This window comes from Amphibalanus amphitrite, unplaced genomic scaffold, assembly GCF_019059575.1.
Source record: "Amphibalanus amphitrite isolate SeventyFive unplaced genomic scaffold, NRLGWU_Aamphi_draft 000092F_arrow, whole genome shotgun sequence".
NCBI classification, from domain to species: Eukaryota; Metazoa; Arthropoda; class Thecostraca; order Balanomorpha; family Balanidae; genus Amphibalanus; species Amphibalanus amphitrite.
Genome location: NW_024881588.1, coordinates 662712 through 687449, shown reverse-complemented (window position 1 = coordinate 687449; position 24738 = coordinate 662712). Strand labels below are relative to the sequence as shown.

Sequence of the window (24738 nt, the reverse complement as noted above, 5' to 3'; positions counted from 1 at the left end):
ACGTGCATGACACCTCCTCGTTGCTGCTTGTCGTTGAGCTTTGCACATTCGCGCCTCGGAGTGTGGCAGGCACTGTGAGCGGTTGACCGGTGTTCGTGACCGCAGTTTCGCCGCGCTCGCCGCCCGCCGCGCGTCAGGCCGCATAGCGTCACGAAGAGCTCGACCGGCACGCCGCACCACGCCGCACTACGGCACATCCGACGTCGTACTTACTTTAGTGGCGAGCCGCCTTCGTCCGCTCGCATTCCACCACGGCAGTCAATAGTTATCTGCGGCGGCCACCGTCGATCCCGAATTCCGATAGATGGTGGGTGGTGGGTGGAGGAGTGTTCTTTCCTGGTGGAGGATGACGAATGGCCATTGTCCACTGCCCAGCGCCGGTAATTGATCAATGATCATCTCTGTCTTGCGGAAGGTGGACAACTGACTGCAGATCCCGACGGCATAGGCTGCCTCGTCTCAATAATCGTTTGACCGTCACCGTCTGGTGAGCCATGGTTGGTGCTGCGTGCGGCACGTGTCGGTGATTGATAATCTATTCTGCGGACCTGTTGTGGGTAGCGGGTACTTAACTGTAGCTGTAGGTATGATGATTTGATCAAAGGGTGGAGAACACCTTCATTTGCTGTGATTATAAGGCATGCACAGACTGCAGACATTCCTTTCCATCTCGATACAATACTTTGAAGGCATTCCGAGCCATCTCGGTCCGGTAGAAAAGCAGCGGTGACCAGGAAAGATCGCGGGACTTTGACAACGGACTTAGCCGTGTTATCCAAGCAACCCCATGCCGTGGCCAGTGACGGGGTACAGTGAGGGGTATCGTCTCGGCCGGGCCGTCTGACTGCCGCTGTTTCCAGCTGGGAACGGCCTGGGGAGCTCCCTCGGGTACAGCTGGAGTCGGTGCTCAGCGGGTGAGCAGGCGCTGTTTGATGTGCTGTAGGGTCACGGCTGGGGAGAACATTCTCACGAACCCGGCCGGTTTATGCAGCTGTTGATGTCGTGCAGCTCTTGCCGGAAATGCCTCGGATGAAGCCTTCAGAGTGGCCGCCAGCAGTTCGGTGCGGCAAAAGCCATTTTGGGCAGGCCTGGGTCTTCGCTTGAGTATCAAATATATTTTCTCACGGACCCACGCTTAAGGACTTCCTGAACAATTTACTAAACCGTAGCAGTGTCGGACTCACACTCCGAGCAAAAATTGTTTCAATGATTGATGGAGATTCCCCAAGTTTCGGCCATCCGCCGCGAGTTGATAACCGTTCTGAGTCCGCTAGTAGCCGCTTCCCTCCGCCGTCCATGGCGAATACCAAACTTTCCGAGACTCCATCCTGAGCAGCTCAGGCTCCCGCATGACCTCATCTGGCTGGGACGCGCTACCCACGCCCGGCCATTCGTCGCGACACTGATTTATTCGATTGGTTCGGCGGCGCCATCCGTATAGACTGGTGCCGGTTCCGGCGCCCGGTGGCGGTGCCGGTAAAAATTACCGGCTGTCCGAGCCGCAGCTATGGTAATGGTCACCACAGGTGGTAATTATCAGAGCTTAGGCGATTATCGCAACTTGTGTGGATCATGTCTTGCATATCGATGCTGTAAACGTCCCGCCGGACATCGTTGCAGGGAAGGGAGTGTTGCTGTGTGCTGTTGTCTGGCTTCATAGCACAGCATACCGTCCCTTATAGGGATTCGTATATGTCTGGTGACATGGATAACATTATCAGCTCGATAAGATCTTGTGTTGTCGCTATATGAAAAATGGCATGCTGTGACAGCACTGCTGTAAATTAGATGTTTTGATTCTCATATTTGTGTTGCTAATGGACTGATATCGGAAATGCACGCATTAGCATAGACAAGACGCCGTCTTGTTCCCACGCTCATGCATCCAGGAGGTGTAAAATCGCTTTTTTATTATACCTGAGCGAAATATTGCACGAAGCCACCAGCAGTCTTAGCAAATATGTAATGATAGCTAAAATTTAGACTATAAGGTCATTTATATGTTATCGCCTAAGGGCACAGTTTGGTGTGTTATTCGAAGCATTATTTCAATTTAGACTTCGAGTACCAGTAAACCACAGAATGTTGCTCTCGTGATGATGACCTGGTTCAGAAGTGTAATTATTTCTTCTGCCTGCCTGCCTCAAGGCTTGACGGCATACGGCTCTGGTACATTACCGCTGGTGCATGGTGTGGGTAATGCAATTTATGTTCGGCTAATGACCGTGGAAGTTGGAGCATGCCGTGTGAAGGGAGTACAAATGCCGATACATGCCTGGAGACTTGGGAGAAATAATTACCGCGAAGAAACCCTAAATAGGTATCATGTATTTTTGCACCATCGTGTTCAGGCACCCATGAATCGACATGTGTCGGCTCACTTGGAAATAATCGGTGATGGGCGAATGCAGTGATAATTTCGTTATACCTAAATCAGTCCAAAACTTGGTCGATTGACCTCAAACCACATCAACGACACCTCATTTCCTGGGCGGCCTTATTTCCTAAACATCATTTTGTTTGTGATTCCTAACGGGATTCCCTCTCTGCCGTCGTGTACGGCAACACTAACGAGCTGAGCTGGCCAGCTCGGGTGAGTCCGAACCACCTCGCCTGCTCGTCCTCCTGCAGCCAGCACTCTGATTGGGTCATGAATCACTGCCCAGCTGGTTGGTTGGGGTGGCGGCGCGGCGGACCGGACCTCAGCTATCCGAGCCGGTCAGAGGTGCTCGTGGGCGGCTGATGGTCTCACCGTGCTCCGACGGGAGGTGTCCGGTGACCGTCGCCGAGTGTCGGAGGAGACGGTCACACCAGACGAGCCGAGTCGTCGGGGGGGGGGGGGGGGGGGGGTTCTGGTCGGACGGCGGGACAGAATCGTTCCTCGCAACAACGCTTCACGCATGGGTTCTATGCGTGAGAAATCTATGAGAAGGCGTCCACTGTGAATGTAGAAGTTTTTCTTTGCATTGTGTTTACAGCGTTTACCGAGTATGTTCTACATGCAGATGCCATAGAAATGACATTGTACGTCTCTCTTCACACCCGGCTCAAATCTTGTCATCTTATGGCGTCAGTAGTGTCCTGCTCTGCAGTCATCCACCATCAATTCCATGAAACTTGGCGCATCACTTATCATCGGTAAATGGTGTTATTTCAAACAAAGCTCCTGTGTTATCGTCTGCGGCATGCAGAGCATGCAGCGCATGATCCGACACTTGTCCGGGCGGCGACGCCGTATAACAAATGGCCAATATTCCGCTCTGTCTGGGTTTATTTCTTTATGTCGGCGGTAGCGGCAGTGGCAGTTCGTCTGCGACAGCCTGATCGGCTTCCATCAGACTATCAATTGTTGGGCGGTAGTTCATGCCGATCCGAAGTCCGGAATCCATAGGGGCCTCGCGAGGGGTAAGGAAACGACCGCACCATGGCGACTGGCCCGGGTAGAATTTTGTCGTCAGGTTCATACGTTTGAGGCATAGGTTTGCAGGCGAGGCACAAGAGCAACTGTGTTGTGTGAAACTAGAGTTTGCGGTGCTGGACACAGAGGAAGGTCGCCTTGATGACCGGTTAATCCACGACTATGTATGTAGAGAAATCTATGGTTAATGGTTTGCCGATGCATCTGATAAAAGAAAAAGAGAGCGAAAAGGCACCGCGGGCAGCTGATGTTAAGGCTAATTGGGCGTTGGGAACGCACCGACCCTGCCACACCTGGCCTGGAAATATGTGCCTTCAGACAAGTGTGGCCAGTTTTCGCTGGCAAATATGGACATTTGTGACATTTATAGTTAGTGGGTATACCAAAAGGATTGCAACCCGAGTTGGCACTCTAATGTAAGGGGATTAGCATATAATACATTTTAAAGTACATCCCTACATGCTGAGTTATAGCGTCATTAAAAAGGTGTCATCGTGTTATGTACTACAGTCACAGAGGCGGTGACTCTTTTGAGTGCCGTCGACTGTAAACGGGCCTTGCCTTATTTGAAACATTTGGTAAAGGTTCGCTGAAGTGAACGATGATCGTTAATAGCCAGGTACGGCGACAATCTAAACTGACTTCACATTCACGTCGCCCTAAAGAGAGATATCTGCAAACATCTGTATTTGCTTTTGGCTATCCAACGAGACAGGTGGCATTAGCATTTAAACGGTCTTCATCTCAAGAAGGTCAAAGATATTGCCATCGCCTATGCACAGGGTTTAGTGAGGCTTGTGGAGTCAATGCTAATCACCGTTAGTTTTGAAATCAATACTGAGAATTGTGCTGATTAAGACTAGGATTAATCACACGACACTGATAGTGACACAAATTGTTACTCGTCTCCGTAATGCATTCCATAACTAGCATTGATTCATTCAACTGTCGGTACTATTCTTAGGTGCCAATCAATATCCTTGCTACAGAGACTCAACTCCGGTATTTTCCACTTACTAACGATATCTAATTAAAATGGTTGCCCCGGTATGCCTGAGCCCACTGGTCGGCCAAACAGGCATCACTCATTGACTGTGACCGCCGCCATATAGAACACGATCGCATCTCTGTCTGGTTTATTATCTTGTTAAGTTCATAACAGCGCCCATCATGAAGAGCAGACACGGCAGTTGTCTTCACATCGGCAGTATAAACACCAACCGTTATATCTACGCCCTACGGCGGCGTACACATTATAGCACGTCAGCTTGCAAAGCACGCCGCGTCAAAAACGCCGCAGATGATGGCCAGCTATGCTTGGCGCGGCCAGGGGGCTCTTACTCCCTGCCACTGCAAATTGTGCTCTGACAGGACATGCATAGGGAGCCGACAGGCTGTTCGGTGGGTGGGCCCATAAGCTGCGGTCTCTGGTGCCAGTGGGCCGATTGTATCGGTGGGTGGGGTGTCCGAGCTGGCGATTGGCATAATCAGGTCTAAATATTCGCCACCGGTCTACGACTTCCTGTAATAGATGTTGTGACAAGGATGGCAGGCCATTTGTTAATTGTCTGTGGTGTGGTGCATCTTGAATGGCGCACTGATTCATATGTGCCAATTTCTCTGAAGGGCTCCGTAAAACGAATGTCGTAAACGCATAAATATCGACAGATTGTAACCAGAGCTATAGTATGGAATGCCGGCATTTTGTATGACTACTAAACCTAAAACGTTTATCATATCATGTACAACAGATAATGATAATTTGTTGTAATATACTTTCTTCATGCTAATCAATTTCCTCCGTTTATCCATCAATCAGAGCATGGTTTTAATCGGCGTTCTTCCACTGAGTTTTATCAATCATCCACCACTGATCGGCGGTATATACCTAATTCCGGTTTACTGATCGGCGGGACCGCCGCAACCACCACACCTTACCAGCTGAGATCGGACTCCATATAGGGACGGGATCACCGGTTCCGGCCCTGGTGAACGGTTTTCGGGTGGGGCACCTGGAAACCACCTGGGACCGGAGCTTTCGCCCATGGTGGTCGGCCCACCTTATCGAGCTGCTCCGACCCTTCCAGCAGGGATTCCAGTTATCTCATAATCAAACCGAATAGGTTATTAGTTATTACTTATTTATTGCGGAAGGCGCCTTGGCTGGCTGTGCCTCATACCTCTGGCTTCGGTGTCTCATCGGGCTTTGTTCACTGATTCTGTTTTAAAAGTCTCCTTCTTAATCATTTATCCGCTTAACTCTGACCTCCCTGAACTCCGACCTGGCGCTGTCGTCCCGTCATCCTTCTCGTGTAGGAACGTGGAGTAACCATCCAAGATCACTGGAAATATCACCGACACCACCCGCCTCAGAGTGACCAGAGTTCGCAGGGAGCACGATTTGATCGCGGACTGCCAGTCGGCGGAACGCGGAACTCGAAAGGCGTGTTTGAAGTGACGATTGATGAAAGCGGCACAGACAACAAACAGCAGCTAGCAACGGCAGACGTATCAACACAGAGCAAGAACCAGGCGGCGGTTGCCGGCAGCAGAGGAGGAATGCCACTGCCAGACGATACCGATTGTCGGCCAGGTGATTGACCTGGCCGCGCTGGGTTCGGATGGCAACAGCAAAACCAACGAATGTCGGGTGAATCGAGCAGTGCAGCAAACAACAGTAGCCTCTAGTGATTGTTTCTGCAGTAGCTACCACCAGTAGTTCACATACTGGTGCCAACAGTGGCCGCAAGCAGTTAGCCACCAGCAGGACCCACTCTTGCCTGCGATGCATGGCCATCGTTCGCCCCGCTCAGCGTCACCGCCGCACCGCGCCGTCGTCGTCAACCGGACCACGGTGTCGCCCGCCGCTCCCCGGGCGGGGGGCGGGGGCGGGGGCGGCCTAATTGCCGGCGCCGGCGGCGCGGAGTGACACGGTCCGGCCGCCGGTGGAGTGCCAAGGCCGGCGGTCCACCTCGCTCACCCCTATACCGCCGCGGTCGCGGCCGTGCCGAGCCCGTGCCGAGCTGTGATGTGATACCAGATGCCCGCGAGCCACTGTCAGACAGCAGACGCTCCGACACGGCAGAGGCATGTTTACGTTGGAAGAAGCCGCGGAAGTGTCTTTCACACGGCCGTTTCGGAAGTTATATCGGGAGTTATTTCGTAAATATATCAGCAAGGTGTGATTTGAGAGTCGGTGACCTAAATTTGTGTAGCATCCTTTGAAGCTGTCGCGGATGAGAAATATTTAACCATGAAGGGATTTCCTAAGCTCAATTTCTCTAGGCCGGTCGAGAGCACTTACATAGCTGGGTCATGGCAGTCAGTTGAATTGCAGTGGTTTCATACGTGTACCATAGCGGTTAACATTTGCGATGGTGTGTCGACCGTTGTTGTCATGGTCTGTGTTGTGGTGTCTGTGTTTAACTGTGTTGCGAGGTAATTTTATAAACACATTGTAATGGAATATAATTGTCCAATATTCACTGTTTAGGGGTCACTGAGGCCGGAAAAACGGTATGCTGACTGTCGGCGAGAGTGGACAACAACCACAAGTGGCACGACAATAACAATTTCATCAGATGTGACATGACAGTGACAGGTGACATATGGTAACTTCTATCAAAGCACGGAAGACCACTAACGTCGAGGCGACACGGACCACCAAGTATCACGAAGCGCTGTTGCCAAGGGTGTCGTGGGTTGTCGTCAAGTGACTGAGAACATAACGTCGTCTGACGGATCACGAATCACCACTGTGCTGGGTGCGTGAAAGATGCTTTTCAGAATAAGCCACAGAAGGGCGCATTTTTCCCATACATAAACTCGGTAAACGTGAGAAACTGCAGCTCCATTTTCACACGTCACCACCTCGACTAGTGGCTGATGTTATACGAGATGTTTAAGTCTCGAGCTCCTGGTTATTCCACGTAGACGTTCCATTTTCACGGGCAGCTCAGACACCACTATCACCAGGTGCCAGACGCGGCTGTCCGACCGGCCGGCGGCGCCGTGACCTGGTGACCCCCGGGCCGCCCGCGGCGGTGGCACCCCAGGTTTGTTTGCACTCTCCCTCACTGCGGCATGGCGTCGGCCCGCAGTGCTCCTGTTGACGCGTCCGGTAAACGCAGACGGCTTCCGCGAGTGAGTCAAGCGGCCGAGCCGGACCGGTGGAAGCAGCTGTGGTCTCCAGAGTGTCTCCGGTGTCGGCTCAGGAGCGCCCGGACGTCGCCGGGGTCCGCGGAGGGCCGCTGCAGCTGTCCTGCAGACCTGTTGCTCTAGGGGGCCCACATGGGAGCAGTGCGAGTAGACGGCACGGTTCTGAGCAAAGCATGTTATGTAACGCTCCACCACAATGCCTGCATTGCGAATACACAAACATCTAGTTGATTTTTGATATTAGTTTGAAATTTAAATAGACAAATCAAATGAAAGGTTCCTTTTGTTTCTTACATGAAGTAAAGAAAGAAAGATGATGTAAAGAGCATGCAGAATTCCATCTCTATACCCGCTTTGTAGCTGTTTGGTCATTTCCACGATTATTTTCACCGTGATGTGTTGCACCAAATATCGATTAAAATTTCCCCCGCCCCCCCCCCCCCCATCGCTCGCTGGGTTGGTCCACTGAGCCAGTGAGTGAACCGATACGCGGTGGGCGATGGGCCGCCTAATTCGGCAGCGCAGTCGTGCCAGTCATTTCCGTGCCGTTCTCGGGCCCGCACGCACCGCTACAGGACGGCCCACGCTCCGCCGCCGCCTCCGCCCACCGCCCTGCGCCACCATAAAACTCTCTCAGTCACCGCCCTACGACGCCGCCCACTGTCACCGCCCAGTGACGTCGCCCTTTGACGCCGCCTAATTCAGCCGTTGTCCGTTATAACCGTTTGCCGTATTGGGTAGGTCCTCGGTAGCCGTCCTTACAATTGTGCCGCCTTTCCGCCCTTACCGCCTTCCACCCTGAGTATCCGCCCTTGGTAGCCTCTCTTACCGCCGCGCCGTTTTGACTCTCTGGCCTTACCGCCTTCCGCCCTCCGCCCTCTGACCTCACCACCGCCCTCCTCCACCGCTCAACCTCTCCGCCCTCACCACCGCCCCTCCCGGCACATACCGCCTCGGATCGGCATTCAAATCATGTGCAGCAATGCCGGAGGTGGCTGCAGCCGGCGCGGCGCTCGGCTAGCCGGCAATTCAGACAGCTACAGACGGGTGGGGCCGCCGGAAACGGCCGCAGACACACAGACAGACGGACAAACAGGCGAGACGGGATATGTTATTGTGTTGCTAAGCCAGCCGAGAGGCCGCTGTTAGCGGCGAGGATAATGGATATTCTTCGGGCGCTGTCAGTGCAGATAGTTTGTTTTTTAGAGTTCTGGTGGCTGGCTGGGCACAATGCGCCGCTTATTGAATCTATTGAGCGGGGTGGGCTGGCGAGTGGTGCGAGTCTTTTGATAATATCGCCGACGGAAGCTGTCTGGAGCTCTGACCTGAGGTGAGGTGCCCAGACCGCTGAGCGGTACCGGCGGCGGTGTGTAGGTGGTCTAATGGATGTAAGCCGGGCTGATGGTCGACTGATGAGAGTTTGAGGACCGGTGGAGGAGCGTTTCCGCGCGAGATCACGGTCTCCAGCGGCGACAGGAGGCGGGGCGCGGGTCAAAGGAGGTCAACTGGCGGTGGGCGAGACCGCGATCGTACGAGGGCCGGTGGTGAATGGGTGATCGGCTACCAATTACGCGTTTATTTACCTTAGGCGACGAGGACAATTTGCTTTAAATGACCAATTATTGTAAATTCTAGAATATAATGCGGAAGGAGTAACACAGATCGCCGCTCTGACCTTCAAAAATTAAACAAAATTCAAGGTTCTGTAATAACTATTATTTCAAAACTACTCCGCAGACATATGTCTTCTTATTTTATTTTTGTATAGGTATGCGTGATGTTCGAACGTTTGCCGCACTTTACTCGTCTCCTCGAGGCGTCACGAACTTCTTACATAACAGGCACAGCACTTGACCTCAAACGAACGTTGACCCCATGCCCGTTGGGTGACGTTAAACTTTTGACCCTTTTATCTCATAAAACGTCTTCCTTGTGAAAATCTATTATACTCCGTTGGTCTTGATCTTACGAGTAAATTACGTGTTCAGTGCCTGTTACCCGTAGATTTAATTAAGCGCTGATCTGGCATCGGTTTTCAAATTTAAAGGCACTTGTCAATTTTTTTTTAATTGAGAAAAAGTAACAAAGCCAGCTAACGTTCTATTCTCGGCGGCTTCTTGAAAGTTCACAATCGGTTCCCAGCCAGTTACACCAACGTCACGCGCTCGCGCTTCCGTATACGTTTCCACCAAACGTCTGGCGCCCGCACCTAGTGCCCTAAAACGCCGCGCCCATAAATATTTAGATCATTAGGGTGCGAAACTACCTGCTCATCTCTTCACAACCGCCTCTACGCAACTGGGTCACGGTTCCGGGAGAGCAGCTAAAACATTCTATTTACGCACATAATAGCTGCTACTATTGTGCTGCATTCATGTCATGAATAGTTGGCACATCGGAGGAGTTGAGCACTCCTGTCAAAATTATCGTGTGGCGAGCGTATGTAGGTGCAGAGTTTTTGTTTGGATGGCGTACGTCCGTGTCGGATCGCTCAGCGCAGTCAAATCTGACAGCCAGGCTTCACGGCGGATCAGTGTCAAAGGACCACTGACAGGCGACGTCTTCTCTTAGAGTTTTTGTGGTCGGCTTGTGCTGGAAATTGGCGGGGTGCCAGTGTATGCATGGTAACTGGCGACAGGGTCACCGAGCTCCAGTGCATCGCATCGCTGCAGGTCATACGAAGTCATGCCGCTCCACCGCTTGGCGAATCTATCCGTGATGAATTTATCATCGGCCCATCGTGCTTCATTGGGGCTTGGGAAGCTTTGCACGTAGGGAATAATGGCGTATTTATGAGTGCATACCCGTATCGCTGGTTTAGACCTTTTTATATTGCATCATAATCATTGGTAAAAGTTGGCGTATAATTTTGGTCGCACTAAGAATTAGTCTAACTTGCTCCTTTCAGATGCTCTCTGAAGTTGACATGCGAATGAATTTCATCCTCTGTATACGATATGCCTTACCCGTTAGCTAAATTGACAGCGATAGTGGGTAGCCACTAGATTGGCTGTCGGTGATAAGAGGCGAACGAATGGTCTGCCATGCTGGACAGCTTGTGAATATGCATGGTGATTCGCGACTGTGTCATACCGCTGCCTTGCAACAAGTCAGCTGGCAAAAGTGCCCATCTACACAACCGTTGGCGGTGGCAGACCGGACCAACACTCACCAATCGGCACGGACCGCCGAGTCAGACCAACGCGCTCTGCCGTCCACCTCTCATAGCCTCGGCCTCTCACCCATACCCGCCGTCTCTCACCATGAGGCCCGGTGATTGTCGTTCCGCATGCCCCGACATTTTGCGTCCCGGTTCTCATAATCTCTCGACAAGTACCTACTTATTTCGTGTTCCCAGAGATGCTCTTGTTCGTCCTGCACACCCAAGGCGCCCAACTGTTCGCATTGGTCAGCTACTTTTTTGCACCACGGGCGTCAATCGTTCGGCTAGAAGTGTTGACGCGGACCACTCGACGGCCACTATGCACGTGAGCTCGTCAGTCACAAAGTGCTCGTCTCCGCGGGGACGGCAGCGTCATAAGGGGTCGCAGGCTGTCTCTGGGCGTTTTGACGGACAAAGATCAATCCGGCAATCTGCAATAAACGCGCCATCGGCATACGGGACGGCGAAGGCGACACCTATCACTCACTGGGCGGCGCAGCGCGCGAGGCTCGCGAGATATACAGACGCTTTAGGAAAGAGACGCGTCGAGTCGATTTCAGCGAGTTGTGGACATGCCTGTTCTGTATGGCAGAGATGAGTGGGAGAGTGATCAATTCAGCTCTGAATGGATGTCAGTAGTGTCTGCAAGGCAGTGAGAGCTGTGATTTGTGATTTATTAACGCTTCTGCTGGTCGACGGTCTTTAATGAGATTTAATGGAATATATCGATCAGTGGGCAACATGATCCATTTAATCCAGCGCTGCTTGCATGTTCAATCTTTGCTGGTTGCAGGCCCGCTCACCGTGTCCGATTTGTTCCTGTCTGATATCACTAATAACCACTATTGATATCCATTCATTCATAGATGCTATGACGTTAAAAATGTCATGTAACGGTAACAAATCGCTGTAGCGGCTTGCAGAGGGCACATTTTGCGCCGACACCCACCTACGAGTGACACCGTTATTTTGCAGGTGTAAAGCTGAAAGCTCGAATGACTTCATGTTTCATACGAGGCGCTGAGAAGCAAACTAAACTGATTGCACATTGGCTAATTGCTACCGAATTTGAGTCGATAGCAGAAAAAAATGAATCGGCTACCTCAGATACTGTAAGCTTTTTTTTTTTGGCGAGATCAAACTTTCATTTGCATTTAAATTTTACCGCGATAGTGGCTATTTAAACATTTATAACATTGGTTTAGCTCAACATTTATTAAACATTTATAAGTAACTCAGATTGTTCTTTATTCTGACTTCATTAGTACGGGCGAGCTGTTATATTTCTACACAAAAGCAATGCCAAAGGCATTAGGTGGCTGCATTGCATGTTTCGTCTGGGCTGACAAATCATTTTTCTGTTTGACATTTCTAATACATTTCTTAGTATCTTCCTCAATGATTTTCTGGTGTTTACCCAAACATCATGGCCTTCTCGGTACCTCGGTATTGTTAGGAGTCACACTGAGTAATGACTCGATTCAATACATATACCGCGACTGATAAAAGGGTTGTCATAGAAATGTTTTTGTTCGCATTGAGCAAACATTAATTTACAATCACTCATCGCATTTCCTGATTTAGCTCAGCCCGTCTGATTCACACATGAATCAGGGTGCATACATCTTCCGCAGTAAGCAGAAGTTCACATTTACCCGTCAGTATTTACCAACACGCCCAGCTTCTGTTGCGACGCGGGCTTTCATCCCTTTACCTTGGCCGTCGCGTCCAATCCAGGCTCATCGCACGCCCCTTCTCCCTCCGTCTCCATCGGACCCTTGCGGGGGAGGAGGGGGAGGGAGGCGGTAGACGGTCGCTGACCTTGACCCTCTGCTCTGTTGATGCCGGGGCTGCCGGGCAGGTTCCGTTGCGCCCCCCCCCCCCGCGGCAGCACCCCCGTCCAGGCCGCTCCCGTTCAGCTGATGGCTGCACGCTGCTGATATTTGGGGACCGTGACGGGGTGTCGGGGCCAGACACTGACGTCACCCAGGATGCTGTTGGTGCTGACGTCATCGGAGGAGGAAAGGGACCGTCGTGATGTGGCTGATTGGACTCAGGAGGGTATCGAAATCAATGACCTGCATCGGAATAAAGCATAAACGAAATGTATGACTTTTGAACCGTGGGAGTTTTTTTTTGTAATGCTTTAGTACAGGCAATATGCATGTGGGGACTATATGTGAAAAGTGAAAACGGATAGATACTGGATTCTGAATGGTCTATAAAGGGCAATGGAAAGTTAGGCAGGTAAATGGCAATAATGTTAAGTAATAAGTTATGTTTTTTTATCAATTTAATGGTTCAGTTTTGTGATCACTGACTAACACTTTACCTACATAATATAAGTACTAAATACTAAAATACCAAAAATACCGAAAGAACTCCATTGGTATGATGCCTAAGCATTTATCTGTCTGCCATGAGGAACAAAAACGTTTGACACAAGTCAATAACGTCTATAGGTTGCCCAATGTATCATGGGACAGTGTGGGGTCTGCATATTTTAGCGCTCAGCTGAGCCATAAAGCTCGTCTATCAGTATATTTCTAGCACACGATAATATAATTTCATTTTGGTGTCTCCTTTATCAAAATCCTGCCGTCTCTGTCCCGAGTGCACCCAGTAACCTACTGTGTGTCACCGGCGGGGAACAGCCGTGTGGAAATTTTGGTACTGCTGCATGCAGTTTCTACCCATTCTCAATCGGAACTGAGGCTAACATTTAAGTTTCTGAAAGCACACACCTTAACGATCCTCTGGTATATTTTAGGACCCATACACTAGCTTCAAGGTTACATTTTATTTATTTTCGTTCCGGTCTGAGTATGCCTGGCACAGGAAATTGCTGAATCTTGCTTGCACACTAAACCGTAAAGTATCCGTCATAAAGTGCATTGAATAACAACAGATGATCCTCGCTAAGTTCTAAGAAGCCACGATCGTGTCCAGACGCTGCACATGATGGTTTCTGCTGACATTTCTTTCATACCGATTCACCACTACGTGATTGAATTATTTTGCTTTCCACTGAGTCGTAGTCACTGTTATAAGTGCTTGAAAATGACCAGCCAAACACGTAATGCAAGTTTTAGCCAATAGAGTATTTCCGCCTCACAACACCCCAGCTCACGATCAGAGTAGACCCGTGCCTCACGGGCACACGTGACCCTGTCGCCCTGCGGTAGTTTCGTGACCTATAGCGCGCCTGGAACGTGACTTTGTGACCCGCACTGGCTGAGTTTGTGGCCGTGTGTGCACGGGTTCACGTCTGCTGCGGTGTAGATGGGTCTCATATAGTGTATGACGGTAAAGGTCAGCAGAGCTGGGAAGTCGTCTGCGACACCGGAAATGCTCCCGTCCTCTATTTTACACTACATACGTGGGATGGGGAAAGACTAAGAGACTGAATGGGTGAATAAGGGCAGGAATGCTTGAATGAATAAGCAAGTAAAGCAACGTAAATACTATCAAAACCTTTTCAGTGCCTATTCCAATAGCCTTGAATTTTGCTAAAATATATGTAGCATCACATAATAAAATAAAAGCGATGATAAATCTTGAAGTCTCGATAAATATCTCTTTAACATCAACTTTGACGTATAACTCACCCAAACACTGATCGTCCTTCAATGGTCGCTGTCTGTTTCAGGTGACTGGACGGAGAGCGAGCTGGTCTGGCCGCAGAAGCTGCCTCTCTCCTCCGTCTCCGACCTCGACTCCAACACGGTCGACACCGGTCCGCCGCCGGGCTCCACTCGGCACCTGCACTACCGGCTGCGCGCGTTCGGCCGCGAGCTGCAGCTGCGCCTGTGGCCCGACCATGGCGAGATGGTGGTGCCGCAGCTGCGCGTGCAGGCCGAGCACCGCAACTTCAGCGAGATCCACGGCCTGGGCGCTGACACCAGGCGCTGCTTCTACGTGGGCGTGGTGCGGGACGATCCCGGGTCCCACGTGGCCCTCAGCCTCTGCAAGGGAATGGTGAGTACCGCTCAGCGCTCGCGCCCCCCCCCCCCCTCCCCTCCCCCACAGCGGAATAACCGGCTGGCAATGACCGGATTGCTGGCCGCTTCTTATTATTCGTACATCTCATGCTTTTCACGTTTAAAAAACTTTTTGATGGTATCAAGGTGTTGCATGTGAAGAAGATATTCCAACAATTTTTGAAAGTGCATTTCTTGTTGCATTTTCAACAAAGATAAACTTGCAAGTTTACATGAAATATTTCTTATCTTGGAGCTGATTGTCACGATTGTATGCTTTTATACGCTATATGCAACCATCAGTACGGGTACTTTGGAATAATAATGATACGACCTCACGCTATTTCGGTATATACTGATCGTTATATTTCCGTCAGTGGTCAAATCTTTGGTGTTCCTGTCATGCGTTCTAATTCTTGGCAGTTGATTGAAGGAAAATAATGAAATTTTATTTGCAGCGTTCTTCATGTGAAATGGAAAAATAAAACAAAGTTAACAAGTAACAATTCATTCATCAACAACACTTATCGGGTCAATCGAAGAGTCATCACAAGCCATTCTTTTGTAACTTGTCAACCGTCATTTAAGACATCGATGCTGCAAGGAACAGCCTTAGCTTGCGGTGTGGTAATTAATTATCTTAACGTTTATTTCCTCTAAGTCGCTTCAAGTTAATTCCTTCCGCTTTTCAAGCGGCTGACCATGGGATAGGTGTATTGGCTGCTGCTTCCGTAATGGGATGAAACAGTTTTCCTTGACCCAGTAGTACACTCAGACAGCCAAAGAGTGGATGCTGTAAAATCTCTTGGTTAGTAGTTTTTGTAAGCGTTCTTGTTCTACTATAGATTGTCCCCACGATGGAACCCGCGTCGCTCATATCAATGACAGACATATCAAATGGTTATTGTCACCGATAACGCATCGTGTCAGACCAGTTACCTTGGACCTAATCGAGGGTTAGTGGTAGATAAAGGCCTTTTAGCATCCCCACTACATGAACAGCACTTTCCTTTTCTGAATAAAACATTCCTGGAATTTCAATGAGCTCTGAAGGCTCACACACACACAACACGTAACCATTTGATGGTCATCAATGTTTCGTGCTAGATTGTCGCCACTCGAACCACCCGTGTTTCGCACCAATTAATCCCGGCGAGGGAGACTGTTTGGGTTGTTCCGGAGGGCGCGGTTGCTGGGCAGTGGTGAATCATTGGTAGACTGATACGCCGGAACCGGCCAAGGCCGCACTCGACGGTAATGACTGGCACATTAAGCACTGTCGGCGGTCAGACAGCACGTCCACAGCTGAGGGCGGAGCGCCGACGGTCCAGTCAGACCGGCGTCATCGCGCCCCGCCCAGCAACCTGGTCCGCCCAACTGGCAGCCCACCAGACGGCCGAGCCAGCGCAGAGGACTCCGTGCCTCGGAACCCGCGGGCTGGAGTGCGTCTATCGTCAACTATCTAGCGTTACCGCAGTCACCGGTGGTTGGATTTTCAAGGAGGGCCGCTTCTACACATGCTTGCATAAATATGCAGGTAGTGACTGAGCTAGTTTTTATGTTCCAAGGAAGTTCCGAGATCGTTCGATAGGCATATTAGCGAGCACAGCTAGATGCGAACGAGATGGGAGCTACGACCGTTTCCGATGACCTAGGACTGGTTTCCACCGGCGGTCTGGTGGACAGGTATGTACCAGATAATGCCTGTCTACTACCTGGTCTTGTTGGGAGGGGGAGAGGGAGGGGGCTGCAGCGGAAGGGGCTTGGCCGGCCGTCTGGGCTCGGGTGGGTCCGGCGTCCTGTAGCGGTGCGGCCACTGCCCTCACCGGGAGACGGCCGCCGGCGAGGCCAGCACTATTGATGAACTCGGCTTCCGGTGCCTCTCCAGTCTCCAGTAGCCCCGGGCGGGGCTCGGACCAGTCACGGTCACACGCCGCGGCGACTGTACTTGCACAATTGCACATGACGACCACACAGATCGGTGACCTTCCGGCTATTGGATATACCATGCAGCTCGGTGACCTCCGGCCTCCGGTCGTTCGCGATGAGGACCACACAGCACGGCGACCGCGCGGTATCAGTTCATTTCCCTTTGCGTCACTAGATGGCACTGGGAGTCGGCGCCTGTAGTTATGCTGTGCCGCACGGCTCGAGGGCAGTTACGCGTGCGGCGCGTAACAGTGACGACACGAGTTTCCGAGATGGCTCAAAAGACATACCGGGTGGCCCAGAAAAAACGTTCCGAACTTTGGAGGCCTATATATCAAATTCGAGTGCAAATAACGAGACAAAATTTTCAGCAAGTTTGCGTCATTTCGTTGCGCATTGGTATGCCAAATTATAACACTATACCATAATTTTCAAACTGGCAATCTCGAGTTGAATTAAGCAAGACGTTTTTGCTTTTTTTGCCGATGTCAAACGATAGTGATGATTGGGTTAGACGCCCCATGTTATAAAAAAGAATAAAAAATAGAGCACGTGAATGAAACCAACACGTATGTTCTTATTTTAAATATTTGTGTCTCACTTATGTGCCAAATATTCAAATACTGAGTCAAAATGGTGCTCATGGATGCCATTCGTTTTAACACCAAATCATGATTCGAGCAGGAGTGGCACGGTGCATGGATTACTGCACCATCAATGAGATCTCCTTTCAGTAGATCAAACAGTAAATCGACCGGATAAGGAAAACAAACTAAAACAGACTGGTTCATGTGCCAGAAGACCACAGAATATTTTATGAAAATCAACATAGCCAGCAGATGACAAAAAAGAAAACTGGTTGAAAAGCTACCTTTTCCCAGGAATGTCAGCCAGGCAAGCATTTGAGCCACAAGATGGTTAGAAAACTGGAAACTTCTTCCGATGCCGCTGGCACAGAGCCATCGTGGTTGCCTGAGGGAATGTGTCATCCTGAGACCCGAACCATCAATGAGACTAGCTGCCAGTAGCAGTCATGGCTCTAGGCCGCGGTGCCGCGGGGTGAAAGTGGCCCGTTCACTCACATTTTTGATTAAACATCGGAGCAAAAAAGTAATTTTTACATGGTATTCTTGAAACACGAACCGTTTAAAAAGTGATTTACCGAACACCATGAAAATCTCACCATTTACTGAAAATATGTGCCGCATTGACTATTCGAAGTTTCAATGTTGTATCTTTATCACTTTCTGAGAAATATTGATTTAAAGTTGGGAACGTTTTTTCTGGGCCACCCGGTAGATCAAGATGAGTCTGTGGAAAGCTGACGAACCTTCTCTGCCATTTTCTTACTAATTATATAGCCATTCGACATCCAAATAAACGGTTTGAAGAGGCTGTTATACTGCTCGCCTATTATTATCAGTCAATGAATGGTGGTCTACTATTGTTGACACTTGGTCAAACAGCTTCGATTCCTGCAAATGCATGTTCACCTTCAAATGGGCTGTGCCAAGTGAAAAGAGGTAGCCACGTTTTCCTCGTTCTGGTGCATATGTAAAAGGTTTAACAGCTCGTCGGACAATGAAAACAGCCTTGTTACTGAACACCTGGGCTCGCGTCAACTTCTAACAACAAAAATCCAGGCCACAAAAACCGTTATCGCGAACAGCCCAGCAGACAGCTGAGGGTACGGCTGAGCCGGCTGCGACCCTCCGCTGCAGTAGACCGGCCTGCGTGCGCTGTCAGACGGTAGGCGGGTCTGGACAGCTGGTCTGGACAGCTGTCCCCTCCCCGTCCTGCGAACACGGCACTTCTGACCGACTGTCGGGCGCCAACGGGGTTAAAAATCGGACGGGGAGCGGCAGTGGAGCTTTGGAAGAACATCCATTATAACTTCGCGTCCTCGAGCCAGTTGTTGAGTGATTGCAAGAGGGCATTGAGTCCTTTCATGGCCTGTAATCATTTTGCGTAATTTGTAAAGGCGATGCGGTCGTAAGTAGCATCGAGACAGTTAAAAATGAAATTTGATGAGCTGGTGTTTATACCAGAGATAAATGCATAAAATATTTAGAAGACACTTCAATTTTACCATTCAATCACTAATTAGTTTGTTGATCTCAATGATATCTTTGAATTAGTCAGTGTTGAGAGCATGTAGGGAGTGGCAACTATTTACCTCATCTATATCCTGTCAGTCAACTGCACACACGAACCTGGAATCACTCATAACCTGCTACCTACGTCCATCCTTGACGTCAAACTGACGTAGTGCATTTAATATGCAATAACGTCACCGATCCGATCGCTTATTTATCGATGGCCGGGATGCGATTTATCACCATCCGTGTCATGTGTGCGTAGGAAGGGCATGGGCATCCGTACATTTGCAAACTAATGACTGCACAGCAGGGCTTCCGTGCGGTGAGGGATGTCTTACTGCCTGGGCGGATGCGCTATGAGTCACGGTAGGGCAGTGCTCGTTCACGCTGCCGTTTGGATTAGCCGCGTGGGAGCGTGCATGCTATCAGCGTGAACGTAATGGACTGTTGGGAGGGTGCTCAGGCGTGTCCGAGCGCTGTAATGCATCTGCTAATGGCGAGTGGGTGAATGATTAACATACAGGCTGGATGTGTGAGTATTCGTCACCTGGGACCGTGTACCGCGCTGTGAGCCGCTGTAACCGGTGTCGTCGGCGCGTGTCGGGCCAGCGCTGCCGTCCAGTCCCGCCCCGGCCGTCATTAGTGTATCAGACAGAGTGACGAGACGGGGTGACGCCGGGCGGGCAGACCCAGACCGGCCATTTGCCACCCGGCCGCGCCGCGCCGATTAATCTCGTCTCGGCGGGGCCGTCGGCCAGAGAAAACACGGCTGACGGCGGCGCTCAGCGCGCCCCGGACACACCCACGCCCAGCCAGGAGCCCCGCCCCGCCCCAGGGCGCCGACAGTCAGGGGGTCATACCCCATCCCATGTCACGCCTCGGTGACATGAGATTGGCTGATATATGATGGTGCGAGCTGTAATATAGCACCGATTAATTATTTTGGCGTTGAAAGCTTGAACGATCGAAGCGTTGATGGTTGAGGTAGCCGGTTGAAATCGATGGAGGCCTGAACCCGGAACTGTGCGCGCATCTAAGTTTATCGGTAAAATTTATTCATCTTGGCGTGGTCTCCAACATACTGACTAAGCGCACTGTTAGCAAATTATCTATAAATGTCTATATGTATAGCCTTTAGCCATTAGGGTGCCATGAAACGACATTTCAAGCTACCTGTTTTTTAGCTACCACAAAAAGTGAGACTGAGCCCTGAGGTGTTGTAGGTGGTTATCTGGCAAATCATTAAAATGTGAGGGAGGCATTGCTGAGACATACATTTCAATAATATTGCTTGTTTGTGGGTAAAATTAAATTTTGTCAAAGAATCATTATTTTTATTGGTGTGAAGCGTCACATAGACGTAAGCCATGGCCCCGCGTGACTCTCTGCTTGGCCTCGTCTCTACATCACACGGTGAAATCGCGCACCTATTTTGGCACCAAAATTAAGAATTGCTGCACATTCAATCTTAGTAGCACCACCCAGAGTTTCCATATTGCATGTCACGTCCTTAGTGTACTACTTACATCCTTAACTGCGATCCAGACACGCCGGGCGTAGCCCAATTCAAAGGCACACACGCCCAGTGACATATCTCGTATTTCAAACGCCCAGTGAACTACCATATCCTCCATATTATTTAGCGTGCTCCTCCCTTAGTCTATTAATATCTGTTCATTGTATGAAATGGTTATAGTCTCCCTCCTCTCTCTCTCTCTCTCTCTCCTCTCTCTCTCTCTCGCTCTCTCTCCCTCTCCCCCTCTCTCTCTCCCTCTCTCTCCCTCTCACTCCCTCTCACTCCTCACTCCTCACGAGACTCCTTCCCCTCGCCCCCTCCCAGCAACGCAGAATCCCTCCCGTCACTGCCGCTGGAGACAGCCTCTCCCTGCCCCGCTACAGAGCGCCACGCACCCTTTGATATCGGAGACCGTGCACAGGCGCCGCCGAAGCACGGGCTGCACCGTACCACTACGGCGCCGTGCCCGCCGTAGCCGCGCCGTAGCCGCGCCGTAGTCGCGTCGTGGTCTCTCCTCTCGTCACCGGAGATTGGCTGCGCTGACAGCACGGCTCTCAGGTCGTGTCGCGTGGCGGTCGGCTCGTTTGAAGTGGCTGATGTCATCGGCACCCCGGTCTGCCGCGACGGGATGCGGACGGGACGGCGACTGTCGCGTACTCAGACTGGGTGCAGGGTAGTGAGAGTGGTGACTGGTGATGAGAAGTTTGGGCGATGAATTATGCCGGGAGTAATTGTGAGTTGTCTGATAAAAAAACTCGGGCCGTCATGTGGTTGTAGTGGAGCATTTGACCTTTACGAATATTTGAGAGAACCAGCTTTCGTTTACTCTTCACTGTCGCCACCCAGGCCGGTCCGCTGGGTCGGGCGAGCAGAGGTCAGGCAGCTCTCTGATTCTGCAGTGTTGCTAGGTGTGCCGGCAGACAGGTGGGTTGCCCAGGTGTGGCCAGATCCCACCGCCGCCTGTCTGTGTTTACGACACGGGTCGCTGTGACCGCGTCGTGCGCCCCGACCGCCGCCGCTCTGTTAGTAAATGTTTGGCCGCGGTGTAAGGGCGGCGCCGCGCCTGGGACCACACCTGACCGTGTGACCTGTCTGACCTGACACGGACCGCCGACAGCGGGGCGGCGCCGACGGCCGACGGTCGTCCGAACAAAGTAATATTGCTCGGCACGGCCCACATGAGCGAAACACTGCAGCCGTTGATGGGTCATGGATAGAGGGCGAGGTGTTTGGACGTCGCACAGTGGCCCTTTTTCAGAATTAGCACGCATAAATTCAAAATATTTTTTCTCTTCTTTTGAGTAAAAAGCAGTCTTATCGTGTGCAAAACATTCCAAACTATCCGATGGTGCCCTTTTTACCTCCTATAAAATAATTATCTTTGGTAAAACTGACCGCAAAATCGAAGTTTGTCGAGAGGCGCGCGGACACCACCGGCGGACCCTAGAAAGTAGGGTGAGATGAACATCAATTTGTAAGGCTTTCGGTGAGAAAATATTAAAAATTAGTGGCATGACTGTGAAGCTGAGTTTACGTAGAAGCCCTAGAAACCACAATTTTCATTGTATAAACTTAAATAGACCACTTTTGCCGAATATTGTGGACTCAATAACAGGACAATTATCAACTGGAGATGGCAGCATACATATGAAGCTTTATGTTAAGTAGAACACTCTGGAACATGTCGTATTATACATCGTTCGAATCGCCGATCTCTTCTGACCATGTCCACCAAAGGGCATCGCGCCATTTTGCGCCATTTTGCTTCTACGGTGGATAACGTGAGCCAGTTCCGTCCACGAGCGGCTGTGGCTCCTGTTCGATACGACTAAGCTCATTGACCTGGCTCGAAGCTGGTGTCACCTGGTGTGCGCCTAAATGTGGCTTGACTTTTGCCATAAGATGTGCTTATTGAAATGTCATGTAGGCATAACGCTGTGCTCAAGAAAAACTGTCCGATTTCTTGTCGCGTTTGATGTCCAAGCCGCACATGAGTCCCGTGGTCGGCTTAAGATCTAACGTCAAAAGCGCCTATGTGTTTGTATTGTTCGCGTCGCGCTGACCTTAGTTGCTGCCTGGCCGGGGCCGACTAACGGTGGCTGGCAACAGCTGTAGATGCGGTCACGTGACGCCCTGGGGCGTCCTGGCGGTCAGTGCAGCGTGGTCGGCTGGCGGGCTCGCCACACTTGCGTTCGGAGCGGCCTGGGCCGGCGGCGGGCGAGCCATGCGAACGTGCGCCAAATCTTGGGCCGAGCGGCCTGTCGCTGTTGGGCCGAATCTCCTTGGGCAGTTCGTTTCTTTTCTTCTCTTTGCATTGGCAGGGAACACGTCCTTGATCACGTGGTGATGTCTAGCACCACTTTCAGGTAATGTGGGAATTAATGGGTGCTAATCCTGAAAAAGGGCCACTGTGCGTCGGTGAATCAGGCAGGTGAATTTGTAAACTCATCGACTTTTATCATGAGTCGTTTGAATGTTTTAAATAGGTTTTGGAATTAGTTTTGAATAAGTTTTTGGGAAAAAGGTAACGCGAAAATATTTACTAGGGATGACGACAAAAAACTTTGCCGCGATTTTTCTTAGATCGGAGTCAATGACAATCGGGCAGAGATACTGGTTTGTCCAGACTTTGTCATTCATAAACCGTTAGATAGAGGCAGTAATCGCCATGCGCCATGTGTGGAATGTGGATCGCCCACGATCGTAAATACATACAAATACATGCATATTTACATACAACCAGTCTTTTTTGCTCGGTTAACAGATTGTTCGTTGCTTACGCCTGTTCCTTGTTACTATAATGAACTCCTAATTTTTCTTACAAACTACTATGTGCATTAACATTTTTCCTTTATTCGAAAGTCTTAAAATAAGTTATGTTTAGGTATAAATGGACGCTTTTGGCTATACCCGGAGTTTCGTACCTGGAAGTTTATAAAATCTATTTTTAAAATGATCTTGAAGTATAAACAGTTGCCAAACGGTACTGGTTAACTTGATCGTTTAAATCGGAAAGTTATCCATTAACTCCAATGTGGGTCAGGGTCCACCCTGTGATCCTCTGCCAAAATGCCGACCCCTTGTCCGCAGCGGTTTCGCTGTGTAGCAGGTGCGGGGGCTCACGTTACATTGTTTTGACTGGCCTGTCACAGATAAGTGATGTCATCTCGGCTCTGAGCTGCGGCTGGCTTTTCATGCAGGACATCACACCAGCAGGCTCAGCCACATTTGCATACATCTGGGGGCTGGCCGCGAACCCCGGCGCTGCCCATCTGAGCTCGGCGCCTGTCGGAATTCACGGCATTTGAGCGGGCACAGGAGCGCCGGGTTCACCGCCGTGGCTACACGTGCGCCACCGCTGCCACACCACACCTCACACTGGCTGGTCTGCAAACACTGTCGTTCATGCGGAACCGGCGCTGACAGCTCTGAGCCGAGCCAGGGACCTGTCGGCCGGCGCCTGGACCGACCCACGTGCCGACATGCCCGTGGCGCCGCGCCCGCGAATGGTGCTCCTCCCGGCGTCATCGCGGGAGGTCTCACGGCCACTAGTAATGAAGTTGCGATGAACGTCTGAATTTACACGCTCATTAATATGCTGACTGGTCAGCAACAGACAGAGTGAAGACAGGCCTAGCGGTGGTGGGTCTCTGCGGGGCTCGGAGACGGGCTGGACAAACCAACTGATAGCGCCGCAGGGGCACTATCGACTACCTCACGGGGCGGGCGCTGGATCCCCCGCAGACTTCCATATATCCCTTCCTCATTGCAGCGCCAGGGGCGAGGCTGCCAATGATTTGAGTAGGCCGGCTGAGCGCCCTCCCACATAGTCCCCGCTTGGACGCAGACGACCGGAGGTCAAGGGGCGGCGGCGCACGGGCGGGTCGACAGCGGGTCACGATGTATGGTGCGTTTTTCACGGCTCTCGGGGTGGGTCAGAGAACGCTGACAGGCTGCCGAAGGGTGGGCCACAGCGTGGGAGTCATGGAAGGACCGTGAGCGGCTGAATAGTGGGAAGGGGTGCGGGGAAACTCTGTCACGTGCCAGACTTTAGATGGGTGGTCCCCGTGGGGCTGTTTGTTTACAGCTCGTCAGACTACAGGACTAAACTGTCTGTCGTGTGGCATGCACTGCATCGGTCCTGGGCCTAGCGCGCTGCAGGCGATGGGTCTCTCGTGGTTCAGCAATGCTATGTTGAGACAAATGACTCCCGGCGCTGTGAGAGAATGTAAATGGGATTTCGACACTTTGGAGATATTTTTAATCGCCCTTCGCGTCGCAATGTAAGGATGTCATGGAAGCTTGAAAATCATTGTTGATAGTCATTGAATGTCTGGATCGCATAATTAATGCCGATTAAGATAATTGAGCTTGAGTTGTGTCTCTATAGAGGCACAAGGCACATATGCTACGTCTCATTTTGTATGTAGCTGGCTGAAATTCGGTGGGTAGGTACACGGTAACACGGCGTGCAT

At 50.9% G+C, this 24738-nt stretch overlaps 1 protein-coding gene across 7 annotated transcripts in view; it reads left to right on the top strand.

Moving 5' to 3' along the window:
- Window positions 1-24738, top strand: part of LOC122380162 (A disintegrin and metalloproteinase with thrombospondin motifs 20-like) — a 99879-nt gene that overhangs the window by 18370 nt on the left and 56771 nt on the right. For all 7 annotated transcript variants that reach the window (XM_043363044.1, XM_043363045.1, XM_043363038.1 and 4 more), the window contains exon 2: window positions 14389-14717. Coding sequence is in view for 4 of the 7 variants with exons in the window: in XM_043363038.1 (XP_043218973.1) it covers window positions 14389-14717 (329 nt within the window). In the remaining 3 variants the exon portion in view is untranslated. The remainder of the gene's footprint in view (window positions 1-14388; window positions 14718-24738) is intronic.